Genomic DNA, 24,596 nt, shown 5'->3' on the forward strand with positions numbered 1-24,596 from the left:
TGCTAGAACTCATCGACTTTTAGCAACCTACCGAAATACACGACTTTCATAACATTAAATTAAAGACAAACAGCTTCATAAAAATTAGGTGAGTATTGCTCAGTTCCATGCATTGCCCTTTGAACTCTGTAGATGCAAATGTACATGATCCCAACTACTCACGAAAGCCATTTTCACTTGCGTCTTCATTTGTAATAACGATAAAGCATCTATTTTGCTGTCTGCCATTGAGTGAATGTAAAATGGCTGCCACATCCTGGCGCTTCGGATCAGAAACTGACTGGGAACAATATTCGGCCCTGGAAAGTATTCATAATGGGGGTAGGAGCGGACGACATACACGAGTTGAATCTTGTTCGTCAACTGGTGGAGGATCGGCTCAAAAATGGACCGGCCTGTAATGGCCACTCCATCCCTGCTTCTGATCACAGATCCCTCTGGTGCATTGCAACAGCATACGGAGGCTCCCTCTATTGGCATTAATAGTAAAGATAGCTTGAGTGACCTTTGAACAGAAGCAAAAAAAAAAAAAAAAAAAAAAAAAAAAGGAACTCTGAAAGCCACTTAAGATGTATTTGTGTCTGTTTTCACAGAAACAGTAAATTAAGCAAGAGAGGAAAAATCCCAAAATGGAATGATCGTCATTAGAAAATATGTTGCAAAACAGGAAACTTAGCTTGGCGGAAAATACATTTTAGTATTAAAAGTGAGAGAAATCTTACCTTTGAAATTTTTTTTTGTCTGAACAAGTATGACCTTTTGAAGAAAACAATTGCACAGAGTTGAAATCAAACGAGCTAAATTTAAATGTGAAATAATCGACTTGTATAAAAAGAAAACAATCAAAGTGCATAACCACCCCCCACCCCCTGAAGTGAAAGTGACTTTGAAGGACGATCTTTTTTTTTTCTCCCTTTCTTAACTTTGCATGGCAGATGTTGCAATCTTGTGAATTTCAAGAAACCTACTCTGAATTTCACTTCATTTTGCTGTTTGGATTGTGAAAAAGTCGGTTTGAAACAAACAAATTCATGCGTTGGAGCACAACGGGACGCTTGGATCAGACGGAACCGCACCCTAGTTGTAGCAAAAAAAAGAAAGAAAAAATTGTTCTCGTCCTCACGTAGGACCTGTGTGGTCCTTGTTGAATTCCCAGAGGTTCTGACAGTCAACACGTAAGGTTCTATTGCGGGACGACAACGTGAGCATGCGTAGACGGGAAAATGAAGTCTGAAAACTGCAGAACGGCGTTTCTTTCACTTCTTCTTCCTCTTTGAATTGCACAGGCCCGTACTGCAAACTAACAAAGGCACCCCATGCTTTGTTGCACAACGGGATGGTTAAATCATCACCCAGCATTTTTTTTTCCTTCCACGAAAAGGCTATAGTCGGACGTCGCCGTTGCACGGAAGGAAAGACGGTTTTGTTTCATTTATTTGCGTACATTTCGGTGCCATTCAAACAGGTGTGAAGGGGTAGCGAGCGGCGCACGACTCACCCCCCCCCCTTCCCAAGCCAAGTCGGAAGTAGGTCGATAGAAAGTGAACGCGACGTGTTGTTTCTTTTGTCTCCTCTGAGCTCAAGAAGGAGGAGAAGGTCTTGCGCACAGGTGGGAGATGGCCGCCCCGGTGCAGGACGTCCCCCCACCCTCCCCCAGTCAGCCTCCCTCCCTCCCTCCCTCCTTCCGTCCCTCGCTCGCTGCTCCTCAGCTCATGATTTGAGGAAGTGACATTTTATCACCGCTGCGCAGCGGTCGGGACAGCCGCTGCAAACAGGTGTGCTGTCGTCCGTCCCAGCCGGCCGTCCTGGGTCACTCACGCGCTACAGAACCGCGTCCCGCAAGGCGAACCGAGCCGAGCCGCGTCGTTCGTACGTGGGACGGCGACGGCGGGGCGGGAGGGGGGTAGGAGGAAGAAGCCGCTCAAGTGTGCTCTTGATTAGCCGGGCTGTTGGATCCAGACGTGGAAGAAGAGAGAGCGAGAAGGGGAGAGAGATAGAGAGAGAGAGTGGGGGAGAGGGAGCGTGAAGTGGGGGGCGAGGGCGAGCTATGGCAACCAAGAAGACGGCGTGCGCGGATGCGCCCAAAAGGAGCCGGAGCCGGAGCCGGAGTCCGGTCGCGTTGGAGGCGGAGATGTTCAGCGAATTTCAGGACTGGTGCCTCCGCACTTACGGAGACTCCGGCAAGACAAAGACCGTCACCCGGCGGAAATACAACAAAATCATGCAGACCTTGTTGCAAAACGACGAGTCGGACGGCGTGTACGTGGACAACAGCCACATCAACGCCAAATTCAAATTCTGGGTCAAGTCCAAAGGATTTCAGGTGGGGACCAACGTGTTGGGAGAGCACAACAAGAAAGGAGCTCCGGGGAAGCCCGTGCTGTACGTCCCGGTCAAGTCAACGGTAAAGTGCGACCGCGTGCGCGTGGGTGTGCGTGTGCGTGCCGTCCCGTCGCCGTCTGCAAAACTTGTCTTCATTTCCAAGATGACAGCATAAGAAAAAAACGTCGACATTTGGCGCTGTCCCACCTCCACTTTGTCCGCGCTTGCACATCCCATCTCAGCCCGAGTGCCCCCCCACCCCGTGCACTCTCATCCCTGCTGCCATGGCAACGCCGCTGCCTGCCGGCGGTGGCGATGCTGAGAGGCTGTTGTGCAAAATGTGCAGCAACACTAACATTGACAATGCCTGAGACACTTTTCTCACCGGACCCAGCACGACTCTTGTGGTGCAGTTTGGAATTTCACAGGCGCCCCATTACAGGGGGACAAAGGGGGGGGGGGCGTAATCACCTGCTGATTGAGGGATGTGCTCACGACACGCGCCCTCGCTGTCCCGTCTAAACCCAGTGACGTGCGTCTTTTCAGTCAATGTGGCGTTTTGTGTGGAACATGTGAGCGTGTTGGGCTGAGTGTGACTTTTCATTGTCGTGCCCAGGCAGGATGAGAATCGACTCGCACTCTCGCATGGAGCTCGTTGCTCTGGCAACACCTGTGTGTGCTCCACCAGTTTGCGATGCTCCGACGTCTTCTGCGTGACGCATTTGCTAGCCGACATCGCACAAAAGTCATACAGACCGCATATTGCAGGCCGGTCACAAGTGGGAGTGGGGTGGGGGGTTGGTATAATTGGTGCCCATGCACATGCGGGCTAGGAATGAAACAAAAGAGGCCGACAGCTACACGCAGGCACAGGCACACACATGTGGTTGGTGTCGAGCGTCACTTGTTAGAGGCCGATGACGTCACATATAGGAAAGGTCAGGTCATCACGTGTCCCACAAGTGATAAACAGTAATGTGGGTGCATGCCCTCATCCATTTTAAATGCGCCTTCTGGGAATAACAACCGCCTACAAACCAGGCCTGCGTTGATTGTGTCTGAGTGGCGGATCCCTCCACAGGTGCGTCACCTGTGCGAATGCACAATTTCCACGCGGGGCCTTTGGAGACTGCTTAATCTCATTTCTGGGCTGGATTATGTTCCCCTATATGGCAAGAGAGCAGGTGGAAAGCACCAAGTGTGTCAATTGTCTTTTTTTTTTTATGGCAGCTTTCTTTTCAGAAAAGTTCTTGCAGTTGTTGATTGGGACAAAACACACCTGGTGCCTCCCTAACATTTGTTGAGGCAATAAATAAATAAATAAACAAATACATAAATAAATACATATAAAATCCCAAAGCAAAATGTTCTAAAAAGTGAACAGGCAGGTTGATTATGTGACAAGTGCCCAGGTGTAAAACTAGCGGTCCGGGGGCCAGATCTGGCCCACCACATCATTCTATGTGGCCCGCAAAAGCAAATCATGTCAATTACCATCCTTGCTAAAATATGCACTAAAATTTTGAAATAGAGGAATCTATAGTGGATGAGCATTTTCAGTGTGGTGCTTGTCACTATATGTCACTAGTATTGATAGAAAAACAACAGTAGTACCTTAAGATCTGAATTTCAATTGTTCTCTGACCACACTCTTACCTCAAAGCACTCGAAAAATCATCTAATGCCATTGAATTAAATGGAAATGCCAATAATATCTTCCGGCCTCCCCCAAAAAACAACATATTTTTTTTAATAAGTTAAAAATAGCACTCTTGAATCTTGTACTTCATAAAAATTTAAAGTAATAGCATAACATAATGAAATAGAGTGTAAAGAATTAAACAGTTTGTGCATCATGAATTAACACTGCAATTCAGTTCATTGTGCTTCTCCTAGTGTGTCTCCCTTGGCCATTGGAGGCAGCATAATGCAGTCTTGCAAACACAAATGGAGAAGCCTTTTTCTTCTCCCACTATAAGTGATTTTCGTACAGTATAAAGTATATTGAGTATTGTTATATTATTTTAATTTATAATGATTTAATTCTAATATTTTTAATCAATATTGTATTTACGATTACTTTATGCACAATTTATCATCTAAGGGAAGAAACATCTGCATTTTTATTGCACTTCTCAATGACCAATATGTAAACGGTACAATCTGCGATTGGCTGGCAACCAGTTCAGGGTGTACCCCGCCTACTGCCCGAAACCAGCTGGGATAGGCTCCAGCACTCCCACGACACTTGTTAGGAGTATAAACGGTCAAGAAAATGGATGGATGGATTGAAAACACAATTTGCCAAGTGCTAATTGAATAAATATGCTATTAATTTTACATTACTGCCCCATATACCCAAACAAGTCGACATCAGATGTTTCTTTCGAGGCACTTGCTTGTCATCTTGTCATTTTTGCTTCGACATGAGTCCTCATCAGTCCTCTCAAGTGACTTAAGGCTCTCGCTGCATCGAGGGTTCACTTGTTCATTTAGGCAACTTAAGTATGTTTTAATCATTTGTTCGTCCCCCGCTGGTTGGTTGACCACTGCTTGAGAAAGAACTCGATTATGCAGAAGAGCTTCCATTTTATATGCAAATACTGCTGACGATCAGGTTAATTTAATCATGCCTGTCAAAATCATCATCACAATCAAAATTTGATTCATTGTGAAGCACTATGTGTCTGTGATGTCCTCATTCAAACGTCCAGTGCGGAAATTGTTCTTAAACTGCACTCATTGATGCTAACTTTTAGCATGTCAGTGGCATTTTCCATTATACTCTATGCTAGCATTAAGCTAGCAGGCGCTCGGGGTCAAAGTGAGAAAAAAAAAAAAAGGTCAACAATGGCTAAAATCTCAAAAGTGGAGTCATTCATATCTCAATGCATGCATAAATAAATCATTTTTGGACCAAAGAAGTGTAAGAAATTTCTAGACGAGACCTAGAAGCCCTGAACCCTCGTCAGAAAAAAGGATCCACAATGGAAGTCCTTTCTGCCCTGTTCTTATAACGTTTGTAGGTGATGTATCCAAAATAAATTCTGATGCACTTTTTTATTTAAAGGTATTACACCACGGTACTTTAATCACTTCCAACAGTTAACTATAGGCATATAATGAATAAATCTTACCTTTGACACCATGGCGATGTAATTTTTTATGAAATATAAGGTGTTTTGCTGGTTAGTTTTCTAATGCGGAAGTAAAACGCCCGGTTCAGTAAAACCTCGCTTCTCCCCGTGTGATAGCTGCACCCTGTCACGCCGCCACTGGCGTGACGGCCCATGCTTTTATTTTTACAACCATGTTTCCTGTTTTACCCTGAAATTCTGATTCCCCTCTCACCCCAGGTCACTTGCCCTTTCTGCAGTTCACTGATTACCGGTCCCCACCCATGATCATCACCGCCTGCTACCAATCAACCCAGACAATAAAAGCCACTTGCATTCTCCCCTCAGTTGCCGAAGTGTCACATCTCAGTGCATGGAAGCGTCCTCACAGCCCTCGTACCACAGTCCTTGTTTTATGCTTTGCTTTGCTTTGCCTTGCCTCGTCTTGCGCCCTTAGTTTGCCCCTTGTTTTCCTCCCTAGTGGAGCGCTTTCTGTTGTCCCCGTTTTTGAGTGCCCTTTTGGTATCTCCAGTTTGGAGCTCTTTTTGTTCAGCCTTTTTCCCCTCTTTAAGAGGTGCTTTGAGTTTCCAGTCATTAAAGCTGCAGCCTTGTTGGCCAACTTTATACCTGCGTCTGAGTCCTACCTCCTCTCGTCGTGTCACACCCCCGGCGAGCCGACTGCAGTCTGCTGTTGTAGCTCTTTGAGCACTCCTCTGAGTACGCCACACAACCTGACGCAAGCCAATTCTTCAATAAATATTTGAAACAAAACAGCCCCTTGCCTCACGAAATCGTGGAGGAGGAAAAGCCTGAGCTGGTCTCGAACCAGGAACTTGCTGCTTACAGAGCAAGCACACTAACCACTATACCATTCGTTAATTCAATTCAATTAGGCGCAACAGTGCAAAAGTTTTACTTGTAGTTTACACAAGTGTCAACCAGAACCTTTGGCATTGCAAATGTGTGATGATTGCTTTGAATTCATTTGGACAGAATGTCTACTGATAAAGGCTACTTTTGTCACGATCCCATGGCGGTCTCAGAGAAAGTTGGTGTGAGTTTTCTGCAGAGGCGGTGCGGGGCTGGTCCGCACCTTATGACGTCATAAAGTGACAACAGCTTGTTTTATCAGGTTGGGAGGGGCTGGTGCTTGGAGAGCAGAATGACCTAGAATTTCTCATAGAGGGGCGAAAGGAAAACACCACTTCGGTCATGTTTTTGTTGAAGAATTAGCATTTTAACATGGCTTAAAGCTTCAAAAGTTGAGTTTTCATGTTGCTGTCCCTTTAATACAAATAGGAAGAAAAAATTACAGTCATGTACAAACATCAGTATTGGGTTGTACATCCGTCTCTTGTAGGAGCATGAAGTCAGGTGACTCAACCCTTTGTGAGATATCAATGCCAATCCCTTCCTTCACAGGAAGAGCTGTCTATTGTAAAATCTGCGTGTCCCATGTAATTATTGCATTATTATTTAGTGTCATCAGTGTTATCAAAACAGCTAATGAGTGTTTGTGTATGTTTGTGTCTCACGTGCTTGGTTCGTGAGGGTGATCACACTGGTGTTGCTTACAGCATAGTAGAAGATGGGCTTCTCCTTCTCCTCCGACAGAAAAGAAAAACATTTGAATATACAGTGATACCTCGGCTGACGAACGCTTTAGCTCACGAACTTTTCGCCTCACGAACATTAAATTCGCGAGAATTTAGTCTCTGCTGACGAACTACTTTTCGGCGGACGAACCAAACCACGCGGTCGAACAGCACCACGGTGGCGGCCACGAGAAGCTGACGCACGCTCACGGCGTCCCAGTTCGTCACCCCCTTTCTTTTAGTGCGGACGCGGTTTGTGTTTGATAGACATTTTGAGTGTACTTTTGCTATTATGGGACCGAAAAAGACCCCACCACAGGCTAGTGTTAAGCCTAATGCTTACCAGCGAGGGACGGCGATTCGGCGGCGCGTTTGCATTGTAGTCAATGGAGTTCGCGCCACTAAAAAAAAGCGAAAGTGCCATCACGTACCTCAAAAAAGGAGAAAATCGTGCAACGGCTGTTTAGTCCCAGGAAAGAGCTGAAAGTAGTTGGCGGTGCTCACTTTTTGTTGACTCGCTAAAATGCTCCGGTGAGCACGGAAGTGCGAATGAGCCGCAACCGTTCCATAAACACTCTACGCGGTGAAACGCTCGCGAATGAAGTAAGTCTACCATTGCTACTATCCTTAAGAACTACCATCACAAAGTAAAATAAAACGACTTTATTATACAGTACAATTTATTTCTTTAAATACAATACAATAGCACATTCATTATACATAAAATAAGGTGTATTTTTGTGTAGTTTTAAGGCTTATTTAGTAGAAAATTATGTTTTATAGGGACCTGGGAACGGATTATTCTCATTTTAATGGTTTCTTATGGGAAATAAATGTTCGGAAGAAGAACTTTTCGGCTTACACACACTCTCTGGGAACCAATTAAGTTCGTGAGCCGAGGTATCACTGTAGTTAGTCAATCTAGTGACTGGTTGTCATGTTATTACTTCTTAGTTGAAAGGTCAACAACTGTAAACAAGACAATCCACTCACCAGATATGCATTATGTCTTGTGCCCAAGACCAAGATAAGACTGAGAATAAATACGTTTGAGCCTGAGATGAGACCAAAACTCTTAAAAAGTGTTCTCGAGACCAAGACCGATCTCGAGACCTACAACACTAAGTACATCCTTAATTGGCTGTCGACGACGCAACACGAACACGCAATTGCGCATGACTGCGCAAACTGCCTGGACTGAAACGGGCTGCCAGAAACACCTGGCTCGCTTTCGGTCTGACTGCAGTCTGTGATCAATGAAATTGGATCATTTCCCGTGGCACACCTGATGATCTCTCATGGCAGCTTTGAATCACTGCTCTAACCATTGAAGTTTTTACAGGAGACGAGTGTTGTAGCTATCATCGTGTGTGTGAGTGGAAGGGGGGGGGGGCTGTTTCTGACTCAGCAGCACTTGGGAAATGCAAAGAAGAAACATAACATTAGGCAACAGGAGCAGCATCTACTGATGAGTCAGAAGCAACAACTCTTGGAATTGCGATGCTCGCTGTTGTCGGGTTTATTCCAATGCAATTTTGCTTTGTTTGGCATTCCGTTGCCGTTTGCGCGTTGCCGCAAATAGGCCGGCGTACATGCATAAGCGGTTAGTGGTCACGGCCTCACCCGGGGGTTGGGGGTCGTGTCTCCGGACGCCCCGCCGCAGCTGCTCTCGGACCGTGCCAAGTTTGTGTATGGGGGGGGGTGATCAAGCGCACAAATGACGAGAGGATGCGCGGGCGAGGGTGGGGGCGGGGACGCGCACAGAGAAGGCCTCTTGTGTGCGTCCGCCCAGCGCACAAGGCGGCTTCAGTGTGTGATGGGACAAAGGCTGCCGGACCGAACAGTCGCCACGCCGTCAAGAGGCTTCTATGCAGCCGCAGTATGAATTCTGCTTCTTCTTGCCCGCATGTATGTCCGTGTTGTCTTTCTTCACGGCTCTCCCGCCAGCCCCCAGTGTGGAGAAGCAACCTCGTTTAGCTCCCATTATGTCCTGATTAGGGAGGGGGGAAGGGGGAGGGGGGGTGGTCAGAGTCGCACACCAAAGATGCTTTGCAAAATTGCATCCCTCCAAAGCAGGATACCGAATTAGCTTTTGACTTCACGTGAGTCGTGCGTTGAAGATTATATACCAAGAACAAAACATGTTGCGAGCTGTTGCTTATAGTTGCTATGTCAACTGAAAGCTGCTGTAACTATGTGAGATCAGCGTCACCACCGATTGCTGTGGCCGCCGACAGGCGATAAATCATTACAATGGAGAGAAAAAAAAGGCACAGGACAAGTTTAGGGTTCAACAAGGGCGGAAATTGATCAGCGATTGATCAGTTACAAGGGCTTCAATGATTAATTGACAACTACTAGGTAATCAATTATTAAATTAATCAACTATTTTGATAGTCAAATCATTTAGGGACTTTAACTTAAAATTGTCTGATCTGATTTCAGCAAGAAATTGGCTATTTTGATTACTGATCATTTAAGAACCTGACCACATATTTGGTCTTGGCATGCATAAATAATACGGATATGGGTCACTTCATATAGTGCAATTAATAACGCTAAAGACATGTAATTGTTCTGATACTTTAATGTTAATACATATCCTGTAGCTCAGAAAAAATAAAATAAATATATATATATATATATATATATATATATATATATATATATATATATGTTTATTAGGGGTGTGAATTGCCTAGTACCTGACGATTCGATTCGTATCACGATTCACAGGTCACGATTCGATTCGATACCGATTAATCCCGATACGAATGGTCACGATTCGATACCGATTAATCCCGATACGAATTTATAAGTCGATTGTTGCGATTTTTTTCCATTCAAATTTAGAAAATACTATCAGTAAATTTGTACATGTACACTGTAAGATTTGTATGAATATATTTATCTAAAACTTGAGGCTTATAACCGTGAGCCACTGTACACAAACACACAGCAATCTGTTTCACATTTGAACAGCATTAAAATAAAAATATTAAGGCTTAATGTGCCGTTCATAGAACATTCTTCCATGCTCAAGGTGTGAATCCTAAAAAAAAAAAAAAAAAAAAAAAAAAAAATAAAAAAAAAAAAAAATAAAAAAAAAAAAATCGATTCTGCCGATTATTGAATCGATTCGAGAATCGCGCGATGTAGTATCGCGATATATCGCCGAATCGATTTTTTTTAACACCCCTAATGTTTATGTATTTATTTATGTATTTATTTATTTATTTATTTATTTTTCTCATGAGGCTCCCTGTGGTGGCATGAATGGTAAAGACAGCTTGAGTGACATTAGTAAAAGCAGGAAGAGGAAATATTAATGCTGCATTTGAGGATGGTCGGAAGTCGAACTTTTCCGAGTTCAAACCAGGAAGTGTGTACGGGAACGCCCCCTTGAACTCGGAAATTCCATTTGCGAAGTCGGAAAAAAAGAAGTACCCCGACTTCACAATGGACTACAATGTGACGGCACTCTGAATGGTAAAACACAATTTACTCGAGTATAAAACTAGATAGCTTTCTTCATTCATAAATATTCAACATAACTTCATGTAACACAACGTACGTGACAGTATGCCGCTATCTCCCTGCATGAAATTATACAGTCAACTACTGGACTGTATGAAATGCCTATGAAATAAAATAAAAGCCATAAATGAAGCAAAATTGCGAGAAGGTGAATTTGCTGGAGGTCAAACTGAGTTTCAGGACCAAAATACAAAAAAACTATTTATCACTATCCGCCATTTTGGTTGTTTACTTTCACCTTGAATGCTTTCAGGTCGGAACTGGGAAAAAACAACTCTGATAAATCCGACTTTTGACCATCCTCGAATACAGCATAACCTCTAGAATGCATTTGTGTTAGTTGTCATGGAGAAGGCAGGAGCGGGAAAATCTATATATCAAAAACATAATTCATATTAGTTAGCATAATTAGCATCTGTTTAAAATACAGAACTGTCTCAGAAAATTAGAATATTGTGATAAAGTCCTTTATTTTCTGTAATGCAATTAAATAAGCAAAAATGCCACACATTCTGGATTAATTACAAATCAACTGAAATATTGCAAGCATTTTATTGTTTTAATATTGCTGATTTTTTTTATTTTTTTTTTTATTTTTTATTTTATTTTTTTTTATTTTACTTGGTCTGAGGAAATATTCTAATATTTTGAGATGGGATACTTGAGTTTTCTTAAACTGTAAACCATAATCAGCAATATTAAAACAAAAAAAGGCTTGCAATATTTCAGTTGATTTGTAATTAATCCAGAATGTGTGGCATTTTTGCTTCTTTAATTGCATTACCAAAAATAAAGAACTTCATCACAATATTCAAATTTTCTGAGACGGTCCTGTATTTTATCAAATAAATAAGTCAAATAAGCGTTTTTGATTAAATGATATAAAAATATGATTGCTTTTTTTTTTTTAATTTACTGTTGGATTCCAAAGTAAACAGGAAGTCTTGGAACTGCATGTTACTTGAAGCGTTAATGTGAAACGGGCACTTTGTTTTATTTAACTATCAAAAGGAATCAATAGTAAAAAAATCCCCAGCTTTTTAGAGTCTCCTTTTTTTGTGACTGAACAGGAGACAATCGGGTTAGTGCCTCCCTCAATTTACAAAACAAAAGACTTGATGGGGATGTGTCGTCTTTGTGAACTCGAGCTTCTTATTTGGACCGATCTTTGGTCTTGAAAGGGCGATGGGAGATGTTTGCACCTTGCCATCAAGCGAGAAGGGGAACATCATCATCATTAATATCTGATTAATTAGGCCACGCGTCCCCTGAGAGGCCATCTTTTCGGGGGCCACCGAGTCAAAAGAATATACGCCTTATTATTCCACAGCATTTGCATAAATACCCTTTGTGTTGTTTAGCGTTTGGAATCAACTGCGCTTTTGTCCTCACTTTTTCTTTGACGTCTGCGTGGCGGCACTTCTCAGCGGGCCGCACGACCTCACTCAACGCAATCTCAAACATTCGCCGCCGAATCATCTTGTTGTCTCATCAGTGCAGATTTCAAATGGAACGTAACTTGGTGACAAACATATATCACTTAGGGGTTTTTGTGATACACACCCGCCATGTTTGGACAGTTTTCTTGCTTTGACTTGGTGGCAGTGATCTCAACTGAACTCACTACATTATCGTTAAGCTATTTAACGACAATCCCAGTAAAGTTTACTCTAAAACTAATGCTAGATGGATTAATCCTGACATATAATGAGGCACACCATTGACACGTTAACAGTTAGCATCATTAGCTGCGATTTTAAAACACTTTAAGATAGGATTTCACCAGTGCTTCGAGAATAAATAAATCGAAAACAAAAAACTCTACGTGAATCTGCAAGTGCTGAGCCACAAGAATGCTGCGGTCCCCTGCATTCTTTTTTGTTTGTCCACATGACTATATTTTGCTGCCTCCTGGTGGCCCAGGCAGGCACAGCAGAAGCACAATGACCTGAAGAGCAGCATTAAATTGTGATGCACACATCGTGAAATCATTTACATTCTATTTAACTATGTTTGTACTCTGTGTTTATCAACTAGAATATTAAAGCTGTGCTTGAAAGTTTACATTACCCTTGGGGTATGTAAACTTATGAACGCACTGTATGGTGAGCAAAAGGTTTAATGTGCATAGAATCCATAATACTGTGGCAATTCCTTTGACATTTTCAGAAGTTGAAGTTGACATGAGTAGAGACGTGCATGTGAATTTTGGTGATGATTCCTCACATTTTTGAGTCATTAGGCGACCTTTAGCTTTTGTACATTTACAGTTGTACTCATAAATTTACATACCTCAAGGGTGTGTACACTTTCAAGCACAACTGTATTTCTCGATTGCTATTTTTTTCTTATTTAAACACAAACTCAAAAATGGTTGTTTGGGGTTTTTTTGCACTGGGGTGGGGAGCGAGTCGAATGGAACAAACGAAATAGCATTGCCATTAATTTCACTAAGAAAAAATGATTTTGAGTGTGAACAAATTCAGCTTGTATCTCGAGTTGTATTTGCGTGTAAATCTCACCAATGTGGTGATTTGAGGTGCAATGCAGACGGCACACGTGTGCTAGCTACTTTGTGCTCGTTTGCGCTCCGGTACAAAGGGGGGGTTGCTGATGGGCTGCTCGGCGTTTCCTCCTTTCAGCAGCCTCTCTGTTGCCATGGAGAGACCGCTCTGTGCTTTCCCATAGGAGGAGAAATTAACACCATTTTTAACTGGCCCGGGGGCCTCCCCCCCCTTAACCCCAACCCCCGTGTGGGAGACAGTCAGACTTCCGTTCCTAACGCACCCACACACTCGCACGCACCTTTAAGTCGCCGATAATCCCCCCCCTCGCACACCTCAGCTGTCATCTGAGTTCCTTTCCCAGACACAATTTGACAAAGTGAGAGGGAACGGAAATGGACTCGCGTCGATGACGCGTTCCAGCTCATTTACATACGAGAGCAGACGCTCTCGGTCCCGGGACCGGTGGTCTCCTCTCGCCGATTCCGTCAGATATCGGGGGTGTCACGCTCGCCATCCGAGAACGTTCATCACACGCACGTACAGGACGGCTGCTTGCAGGGAGCTGGCGGTACCTAATGTGGATTTAATGACGGCCTTTGTGAGCGCAGGCAGAAGGGAGAGGATGATGATGATGATGATGATGATGATGTAAAAAGAACAGCAGAGGTGAAGAAACAGAAACAAAACACGAGGGGGGTAATGATGTCCATGATCCCATTTGATGTCATATCATATGCACCTTAACCTGCCACCATTAATCAGACGTGCACAGACCCGTCGCCAGAGCCCAGACTTAAAGGGGCACAGAAAATTCATGGGCGGGGCCAATTATCATCAATACCATATATACAGCATTTATTTAGCTCCATATACTGTATTTTTGGATATATTCACTGCCAATAGTCTTAAATGGCGCCCTTTGCAACAACTGCTGGCAACATTTACAGTAACGCGATTGAGTATATCAAAACATGAAGCTATTTGTGGAGATGCCTCATTTGCTTCCTCCTTGGAGATGTGACACCGAGCCACAACTCATTGGATTCATATGAAACCATTGCTTTTGATTTGATTATTTTATGAAATTATTTGCTGATTTTTACGGCGAATACAATTGCCACATCCAATATGTCGGATGTGCTGACACATCGCTTCAAACGGGCCACCGGGTTCAACGGCAGCAGAAATTAAAAGTAAAAACGGAAAGTAAAATTGAACTTCATTTTAAATGTCCAAATGGTTTGTTACTTCCGGTTTTTTTTTGTTTTCTTTTATGAAACGGGTTCATGTTGGCTCTTTGGTTGTCGACGACACCAACGTAATATGTCCTTCCTCACTATATGTAAATATTTGAAAGACATGTCTTGCCACAGTACGCAATATCAAACCAAAAAGGAACAATTTATATCTTCAACAATGTGTAAGCCTGCTTACCTAACATTAGTTTCAAGTAAGCACTTTTTTTTGTCAGCAGTATTCTGCTGGATAAAAAATTTGTTGTCCATATAACCTTCAAACATGGAAATGCGAGTACGAAATACTCAAGATGGGCAAGTACTGATCCCAGGTATCAGTATCGTGCTGATGATACTCAGCCTTATTTCAAGGTATTGGTATTGGCCACTCTCTCATAGCCGTTTTAAAATCAGGAACTAGAAATTAGATATATATTTTGTCAGAAGTGAGGATGATCTACATATTTACTTCATCTAAATATTAACTAACATACTCGGTACTCACCAGTATTAACAAACAGACTCACCATTTCCTAAATAACTATAGTTTTTTTATTGAGTCATGACACAACTTAAAAAATTGCAATGGTTCAATTTGACCCAAAAAGGAAGGATAGTCAAGAGTTTTGTAATATTTCACTGCTAACAATAAGCTGTATCCATTTATGCACAGGGGTCTAATGAACCCACTAGTTTTTCAGGAACATAACTCGTGTTCATGGGTCAATTTGACCCGTTATCCAAAAAGTGTCAGAAACAGAAAAAAAAAAAAATCAAAACATGTAGGCATACTTAAAACCCCTTAAAATTCGGATGGTTTCTGGCGGGCAAATATTCTTAAAAAAATATATATAAACTATGCCGATACTCTAAATGGTTCAGGAACAGCTTCAAACTTACTTTGAATGCAACTTTTTTGAAAGCATTTTCGGCAAAATTGATCGTATGATAAGGGGTTAAGACTAATTATTACTACTTTAATTTAAAATTTAACAACGGGTCAATCTGACCCACAACAGAACAAGGGGGTTAAAATAGTATTTCATTTTTTTTTTTCTATGAAAATTGTATGCATCAGTACTGAGACTTATGCTGCCTTTATGTGGTATCAAAATTATGTTAAATACTACGTCGAGTGGAAAACTGCACGTGAACGCCCCCTCATTTTATATTTTCCACTGGATGACTGGGAATTTATTTTGATTCCCGAATTTCCGAGCTGAGAAAACTATTCAAATTTCAATATGGCGGAGAGTGCCGCAGGATTCGTGAATGGCAAGAAATATTAACACTTACAATGGCGTTGTCATCCACTAGCAGGTTGTTTTAGAATTTCCACAATTACGTAGCATACACAATTCAATGTCCTGTCCTTTACAACTCATTATTTGCCGTAATTGTTTGGTTTTACGATCAAAGAGTACATCAGCTGCTATATGTATTTTGTTGCGACAACAACAAAAGCACATGAACAAAACTCAGTCGTAATTAGGAGTGTCTGTGTGCAAAGAAAAGATCCATCTTTCCCATAGCACGTGAAGGCAGGGTTATTATAATTGTGAACTGATGCTGGCCAGATGTTGTGAATTTTGCTAGCGCCATCTAGTGGCGGGGGGTCTGAAGCGTCTATCTCTTAAAATATGAGCCAAACGACAGCTCATGTGGAAAAAGTCACATGTGAAGGCTGCGATGTAAGACAAAAAAAAGTGATTTTGTGGAAAATCCCTTGCCTGGCATGGTATCTTTCTCTCATTTGCGAGGTCCCGCATCTCTCGTGGCCTGCCTTCCTGCCTTTGTGACCCAGCTGCTTCCAGTCAAGCGGCCCAACCTCCTCCTCCTCCTCCTCCTGACCTGCCTGCCTGCCTGCCTGCCTTGTGCAGGACCGCTCCTCTCGCCATCAGCGACTCGTTTGCTCTGCGTGCGTGCGCACGCACAAGACTGCCAGCGGGGGTGGGGGTGGCCGACTCAAACCCTCCAGTCTCCTAGCAACAGAGCGGTTTGTTGCGGGACAGGGAGCCGAGGCGAGGCGAGGATGGGGGCTGGTCGTACAGCGGCTGGGGAGGAGAGCAAAGTCCTGCGGGATTACAAAGAAAACGGGAGAAGGAGGGAAGGGAAGGAGCGTTGCGGCGTGTTCACGATGTCTTGTTGCCGTTTAGGGATGCTGACATTTCTCCTAAATGTGCGCTCTAAAACGGCCCGCCGCCGCCGATGATGAGACCAAATAGCTGCTGCGCCGTTCAACAGCTGTTCTGTGGAGATGCTTCCAGTTGTGATGTTCTTGAACACACAAACACGCACACTCCAAAGCAGGATGCGTTCAGGGGTGAATGTTTCACTCCGTGTTGACTCTTGACTGGCCTTCGAGGTGTTGACGAGGCTGACGTGGCTAACTTCATTTTCTTGTACACAACAGGTTGCTTTTTTTTTTTTTTTTTTTTTTAAATAATTGGATGTATGTTTATTCCAGTTCACAAAGAACAAAATAAGATTAGGGCTGCACCTGTCAAATATTTCTGGAATCGATTATTGTATTGATTATTCCATCGATCGGATGGAAATCTAGTTTGCATTAAAGTTGATTGCAGTTATTTTTTTCCTGGCCGACGTTTGTTTATATATTGGTAAATGCTACTTGATTTATTGCGCTTTTCCACCTTACAAGGCCCTCAAAGCGCTTTGCGTATATATTCATATACATATATATTCACATTTATTCCCTCCACAGGTGGTTAGGATAGAAATACATTCATCACAAGCACTTTTTTAGATACTGACATCATCTGATGCCGTAACTGAACATCATATTGGCGAATTTATTTATGTATTTATTTATTTATTTATTTATTTATTTATTATCCATCCATCCATCCATCCATCCATCCATCCATCCATCCATCCATCCATCCATCCATCCATCCATCCATCCATCCATCTTCTTGACCGCTGACTCCTCACAAGGGTCGCAGGGGGCGCTGGAGCCTATCTCAGCTGGCTCTGGGCAGTAGGCGGGGGACACCCTGGACTGGTTGCCAGCCAATCGCAGGGCACACAGAGACGAACAACCATCCACACTCACACGCACACCTAGGGACAATTCGGAGCGCCCAATTAACCTGCCTTGCATGTCTTTGGAATGTGGAAGGAGACCGGAGTACCCGGAGAAGACCCCCACGGGCACAGGGAGAACATGCAAACTACACCCAAGAAGGCCGGAGCCTGGACTCGAACCCGAGTCCTCAGACGGGGAGGCGGACATGCTAATTTAGCCACTTAACTACTGTGCTGCCCATTTATTATTGTTATTATCATCATCATTATTATTATTATTATTATTATTATTATTATTATTATTATTATTAGGGCAGTGGATGACTGGTTAGCACGTCCGCCTCCCAGTTCTGAGGACTCGGGTTCGAGTCCAGGCTCCGGCCTTCCTAGGTGGAGTTTGCATGTTCTCCCTGTGCCTGCGTGGGTCTTCTCCGGGTACTCCGGTCTCCTTCCACATTCCAAAGACATACGTGGCAGGTTAATTGAACACACTGAATTGTCCGTAGGTGTGCTTTTGAGTGAGGATGGTTGTTCGTCTCTGTGTGCCCTGCGATTGGCCGGTCCAGGGTGTACTCCGCCTACTGCCCAAAGCCAGCTGAGATAGGCTCCAGCACCCCCCGTGACCCTTGTGAGGAATAAGCGGTCAAGAAAATGGATGGATGGATCGATTATTATTACTATTATTATTACTATTATTACTATTATTATTATTTATTTTCCAAAGTAAAAGCAGATGTTTGCAAATGGATTCAACATAAAGATAATTGGTCGACTTTCATGCAGGACTCTAGAACTCGAATAATATTAGTTGTTGAGAGGTTGAAATCAGACCTTTCAAAAGTTGCCTAATTACGCTAAACAATTAATCAATTATCAATATAGTTTGCTAATCAATTGTCAATGAAGCAATTAATTATTGCACCTCTCAATATAGGACAATTCTTTAAAGATCTCATGGAAAATTGAGGCATTCATGCAGTACAGATTGTTTAAAAATACACAAATAATTACATATGCAACAATTCAGCAATTAATCAACAATTAATTATTCATCAAATTAATTGACAGCTATTTTGCAACCTCATAAACCAGATTGATTGATTGTGTTTCACTCAAGGGAGTTCTTCACATTATCAATCTGGAACTTCACTCGGAAGATCCGTTCAGGAAAGGCGGGCCTTGTTGTCCAATACTTAGTGCTGATTGGACGATGCGGCATCTTTGCATGTTTGTTTTGACCAATCAAGGCAGTGGAAGAAAATGTGATCTTCGGTCTCTGCAAACTTCTACTTTTATTGTGGAAACCAATGATCAACATTTTTGCCAAATTTCTGAAAGCCGTTACGTACCAAAACAGTATCTGATTAGATTAATCGGAAAAATAATCAACAGATGAATCGCTGACTAGAATAATCTTTAAAGAAAAGTATAAATAAATAGAGGAAAAACCAATAGCAGCAAACATGTTTTTTTGGCTTTTTTGTACCGAGAAAGTGTTTAAAGCAGTGGGGAGGCCTTGATTGTCGTCGTCCCTTCCCGAGTGCATCTCAGAGAATTTGGGAGGAATTCAGCAGCGATGCAGAAGCGCTGTGGGTGCAATGCACACCCCACACTTGGATGAGATTATCTAAATCCGGCGTGAATGGACCTGACACCATTGTCCCAAGCAGCGCTGGCGCTCGGGATGATGTCACCGGGAGCGGTGTGTTGTTGGGGGGGGTTACCGTGATGATACCTTGCTAGATTACAGCCGCGATGATGAGCTGGAGGATTGTTATGATTTCGTTTATTAGCGTTCCATTTAGCCCATGCTGACAGGGGAGAGTGGCTGGGAAGAGGCGGGGCGGGCCGGATTAAAACAAACCCGCTCTGTGAGCTGGTTTTAGTTGCCATGGCAACCATCATTACCTCGCACTTGGGAGAGCCGGAGCAAGAAGAGAGAAGGAGAAGGGGGGAGGGCGACAGAGGTGGCGGGGCGGCGGTAAGAAAACGGTGGATGGGACGGAGAAATGTCACAAAGCGGGAGGAGTACACAAATGTCGGGACGGGAGGGAGGATGTGTGTGGGGGGAGATGTGCTTCCTTCAGGGCCACGGGACAACTTTTTCCACTCGGGATGCGCCTCTGACAAGCAAACGGTCATTCCCAATCTCCTGAAAATCAAACTCATAACGCTTCAGTTTCTCATCCATGACTTCCCGGGATGTTTCAACTTGGGGGGGCTTGGGGAAACCCTGGCAGGGAGAGCGATACGGTGGATGGAGGCGGTTGTCCTGACGATTCCCACTTTCCAAGGGTGCGTCACGTGACCCTATGCCCGGCACACCTGCCCGCCCGGGAGAAATCAGTGGCAGTTTCTATGGCGACAGGGTCAGCGGTGCAGGAGGCAGGACGGCTGCCAGAGGTGGCGCTCGGTGGGAGGGACTGTTGCTCTTCAACGGGTTATTTTTAAACGGCGCGCAGATGAGATGTTTTGCCACCTCTCCGGCTCAAAGGCAAACACTGGCCACGGCCGTCCGCACCGACGTGGCCCGCCAACATGGGATATGTTTGCCCTCAAAATATTCGATGAGCCCGTCGTTGGCTGGTGAGCGATCCAGTGCACGCCCCCACCCAAAGTCAGGTGGGCTAGGCTAATCTGCGATCTTAATTCAGATACACAGCATATAGAAACTGGAAAGCTCTTTATAAACGCCAGATATGACAATTAACTCATTTGCTCCCAAAAACGTATGAAAATGTTCTATTTTAAATATTGCCATGATCCCCAAAACACTTTTTTTTTTTTTCATGCTAGAGCATACAGAAGCCTTTGATGCAGCCTCTGACCTGAGGAGGTCGCTTAAAGCAATGGTAGTTAAACAGAAAACGGCCAGTAGGTGGCAGCAGAGTATAAACTATCAACCAGGACCATGTCAAGTTTCAAAAGGCTCTTTTCCCCAGTGTTTTGAACAGGTTTGTGTAATGTTAATTGCTGCAACACAGAAACAGATAGAAATATACTTTTTTCCTGGTGAAATAAGAGACTTGAATATTTCTTTTGTTAGGTTCCATGTTTTTTATAGCAATAGAACACAATATTCTGTGGGCCTTGCAAAATCAGTCAAAATCCAATAAAACAGGAGCAAAGGGGGTTGTTTCAGTGAAAATGGCTGCGAGTGAATGAGTTAATCATACTCAGATTCTTGTGGAAAAATAATGTGCACATGCCCATTTACAGGATGAAAATAGAGCCTGCAATGTGTAATCTTATGAATTAATATATAACACGAATCATATCACTTGGAGTCGAGTCTATTTAAGTTGCTAATTGTATGACTTACACTATGGGTATTAAAAAAAATCGATTTGGCGATATACCGCAATAATACAGTGCAGGATTCAATATGTGGCCGAATCGATGTTTAAACATAATTCTTTTGATGGAAATATTCAACAAAACATCTTACTGAGGGTTGAGGTTCACACTTTAAACATAGAAGAATTTTATATTAATGGAATATTAAGCCTTAATATTCTATTTAAGTGCTTTTTGATAAAAACAGTGGCTCACAGTTATAAGATAATTTCAGATAATTAAATACATTTTCATACAAATCTTACAGTGTACATGCAAAGGTTTATTGGTTAGTATTCTTTATATTTGAGTTTTAAAACAATCGAAACAAATGATTTATAGATTTGTATAGGGATTAATTGGTATCGAATCGAATCGTGACCTATGAATCGTGATACAGATTGAATCGCCAGGTACTAGGCAATTCACACCCCTAACTTGCACATTGATTTTTTTCTCTCCGGGAGCTAGATGGGGGCTGAAAAAGTAAAGTATACATATATTTTAAGATAACACATAAAATGCGAAGCTTAACTGGATCTTAGAACAGATTTCTGACGGGGCTAAAGTCCTTTACTCACAGTACAAGTACGAGTACAAACTCAGAAATGTCAATGATTTTGCTGTCAATTGCAGTGGTTATTTGCGGTTTGCGTTTGAATCCAACAAATGTGGAATTTGTGTGTTTGTTTCAGTGCTCGGATGGCAATTCAGCCCAGGACAACTCGTCTCTGAAGCGCGTGGCAGTGGTGGAAGACTTCTTTGACATCATCTACGCCATGCATGTGGAAATCGGTGCCGACCCGGGCCGGGCCCCCAAACACGCGGGCCAAAAGAAGACCTACAAAGCGGTATGTTTGGCACCCTTACCCTAAGCAGCTGCAGTTTACTTGAAAACCAAACGGAAAACAAGGAGAACAACTCTCTGTGTATTTTAAAGGGATACTTGACTGATTTAGCCATTTTCAGCAGTAGGAAGTTAATATTTTGTCTGTAATTAATTCTAGAACTTCACTGTTTTTCTTTATTTCTATAGCACATTTCATACACAAGTTAAGTCAATGTGCAAATACTACCTTTAAAAACACATTTTACCACTTGCTGTCGACTGAAAATGACATTACAAGTGCTCAGAGCTCAGGTAACAACCAAATATGGCTCGCCTGTTTGGTCATGTGACGTTTGCAAACTGTGATGTCATCTTAAGTTTGAGAGCATGTGGAAATTGTGCTTTTAAAGTTATTAATTGTACATGAAAAAATAATGGGGTTATCAAATTAATTATAGACAAAATCATCAAAACATCTTCCTGCTATAAATGTCTAAATGAGGCAAGTATCCTTTTAAACAACCTAACAATGGTCTAATGAAAGGCCTTTACTAGCTTAATGCTAACATACAATAGAAAGTGCCGTTTACATGCTGTCAATTAGCGTAGATATTCAATTTTAGCCAACAGATATTTTATTATTATTCCAATTTTGTTTATTGAACATTTTTCAAACACAACCCAACGGCTAACATACAATAGACTACTGAAAGTCACATTTTAGCCAACAGATATTTTAACACTAACAGTGGATTAGACCTAGACTTGACTTTATTGATTCCTTTGGGATGGCTCCCTCTGGGAAATTTACATGTCCAGCAGCAATGAGAACAGATAATAAAATAAAAAATAATTCAATCAATCAATAAATAAGGTTATTACGCCAGAGATTGAATTAATAATAATAATAATAATAATAATAATAATAATTCAATCAATCAATAAATAAGGTTATTACAGCAGAGATTGAATTAATAATAATAATAATAATAATAATAATAATAATAATAATAAAAAATTAGCACGTAGAGACAATATAAAAACATTAACAGCCATATATTCTTTATAAATGATGGTTGGTTGGTACATTGAGACGTGAATCAAAATTATTGATCGCTGCCAAGTGGTGATTGCAAATCTATAGCTTACACTATACTATACCGTCTTAATAGAATAAGTGTTAACTACAGCCCTATTTGTGATTAGGAATGTCCCGTCACATTTCTGTGCACCCAAATCACTTGTTTTTCAATATCTGCAGATAGTGAGTCCCAAGCCGATACCTCAGCTACCCGTAGGCAGTATTGTGGCCAGTTTTGGGCTTATTGGTGGTTCTGACTAAGTCATTTCAAAATAAGATACTGCCTACAGGCTACAAAGAAAAATGAGTGCATCCAAATTATCGCAATTATATAAAAAACATTTACATTGAATTAAAGAGTTAACAGAGGTTCAAATCAAGTACCCAATATATTTTATTCTTGACTTTCGAAAAGAAGAAATTACAAAATCAGATTTTTTTTTTTCCCATCCTCAAATCATGTGGTTGGCCCTGATTTCAGATCATGTGATGGGATTGGGAGTCAAGTCAAATGAACCTTTTGGAAAAGTGAGCTTACAGTGGCTAAACACATTAACCACCGCAGAGTTCTTTCTGTGTCAAAACCATTTTTATTTTTTCCAAGTGGCAACGCAATGTATAATTTTTAGCATCAGTAGTTTCCAAGGGAACAAAAACAAATTTACCAGCTGTGTCACATGACGGCTGCTTAGAGAACAAAAGGAGCCCCCACAAACACCGTCACGCGGCTTCTGATGCCCGGACCGAGCGGAACGGGACAAAAATCAGCCCCTTCATGTTTTTGCGGCCGTGTCGGACAGTTTTGCAGGACTTTGGTAACCCCCCCACTTCCCCCGAGGAACCAAAATCCCATTTCTAGTTGTGCCCCTGGCCCGTAGAGACGTCCTGTCAGGTCTGATCGCATGTCCCCTTTTGAGGAGGCAGCATGAGTGGGGCAGGGCATAATATGGAACTGTCACTGTGGCCTTCTGGGAGGAGCACGCTCCTCTGGGTGGCCTTTCCCTCTCACCCGCCTCAAGGGGCCGGGATGTGTGTGTGTATGTGTCTGTGGATGTTGGTTGGGGGTGGGGGTGGGGGGCAAAGGGGATGGGGAGCAGTGGCAGCGGCGGTGGGCCCGGTGGGGGTGGGCACCCCTGCTGTCTCTCCGTGGTCTTGTGAAGGTCACGTTTTCCAGGGAAACGCTAGTGGGGATGAGGAGGGGAGGCGGGCACTGGAGACACGCGGTGGGGGGGGGGGTGTTGGGCTAGTGCCAGGCCGAGCATAACACTAACACCAAGGTGGTGATTTATGGTAAATATAGTCAATTGACAGGTTGGTTTGTTAATACGTTCTCATATTTCAAGGTAATTGTTAAAAATTGACTAAGACTAGGACTAAGAACTATGTAGTACTTAATTGTGTCAATAGAGGGCACTATTTTCACTATTTTTTATTTTTATTTTTTTCATTTTCATGGAAATTTGGCAGATCACACTACGCCATGCTCGGCGTTTTCTTTTGCTGGCTGAAAGTAGACTCATGTTTGGACCAGCTGGAAACAGGTCTAATTTGTGGTGCAATCTTGGTGGATTTGAGCGAGGCGCAGGCAGACAGATTCTGCACTCCGCAGACGTGTCTGGTGGATGTCGTTGGATTTTATTGAAAAATATATTGCCGTTTATCAAACTCTCTTGGACTCATTGCAGAAATCACTTAATTGAGTGCAATATTATTATTATCTCAAGCTACAGCACATCTATCACTGGGGAGGGGTGGTTGGGGGAAGGTGGTCTCCAATTGCCCACTTCACAGAGGCCAACTTGACATAATCTAAGTACTCTGTCTGTTTATGTTTGTGTCATGTAGACTGTGCGGAAAGAGGGGAGCCCAAACTATTTGTCACCATTTTTGTCATGATTTTCTGGTTCAATTATGACACAGTTCGCTAGCTAGCTATGGCAGCATCCCGAAAATGTGTTAGCTGCTGGATTGGCTGCTTTGGAGTGCCTCA

General features: G+C 42.7%; 1 protein-coding gene across 2 annotated transcripts in view; it reads left to right on the forward strand.

Annotated features, from left to right (window-relative positions):
- The first annotated feature begins 1,725 nt into the window (after positions 1–1,725).
- Positions 1,726–24,596, forward strand: part of nol4la (nucleolar protein 4-like a) — a 42,108-nt gene continuing 19,237 nt past the window's right edge. For both annotated transcript variants that reach the window (XM_077513286.1, XM_077513287.1), the window contains exons 1-2: positions 1,726–2,404; positions 21,392–21,547. In XM_077513286.1, the coding sequence (XP_077369412.1) occupies positions 2,048–2,404; positions 21,392–21,547 (513 nt within the window). In that variant the 5' untranslated portion in view covers positions 1,726–2,047. The remainder of the gene's footprint in view (positions 2,405–21,391; positions 21,548–24,596) is intronic.

The sequence above is a fragment of the Festucalex cinctus genome, chromosome 2 (genome assembly GCF_051991245.1).
Source record: "Festucalex cinctus isolate MCC-2025b chromosome 2, RoL_Fcin_1.0, whole genome shotgun sequence".
NCBI lineage: Eukaryota > Metazoa > Chordata > Actinopteri > Syngnathiformes > Syngnathidae > Festucalex > Festucalex cinctus.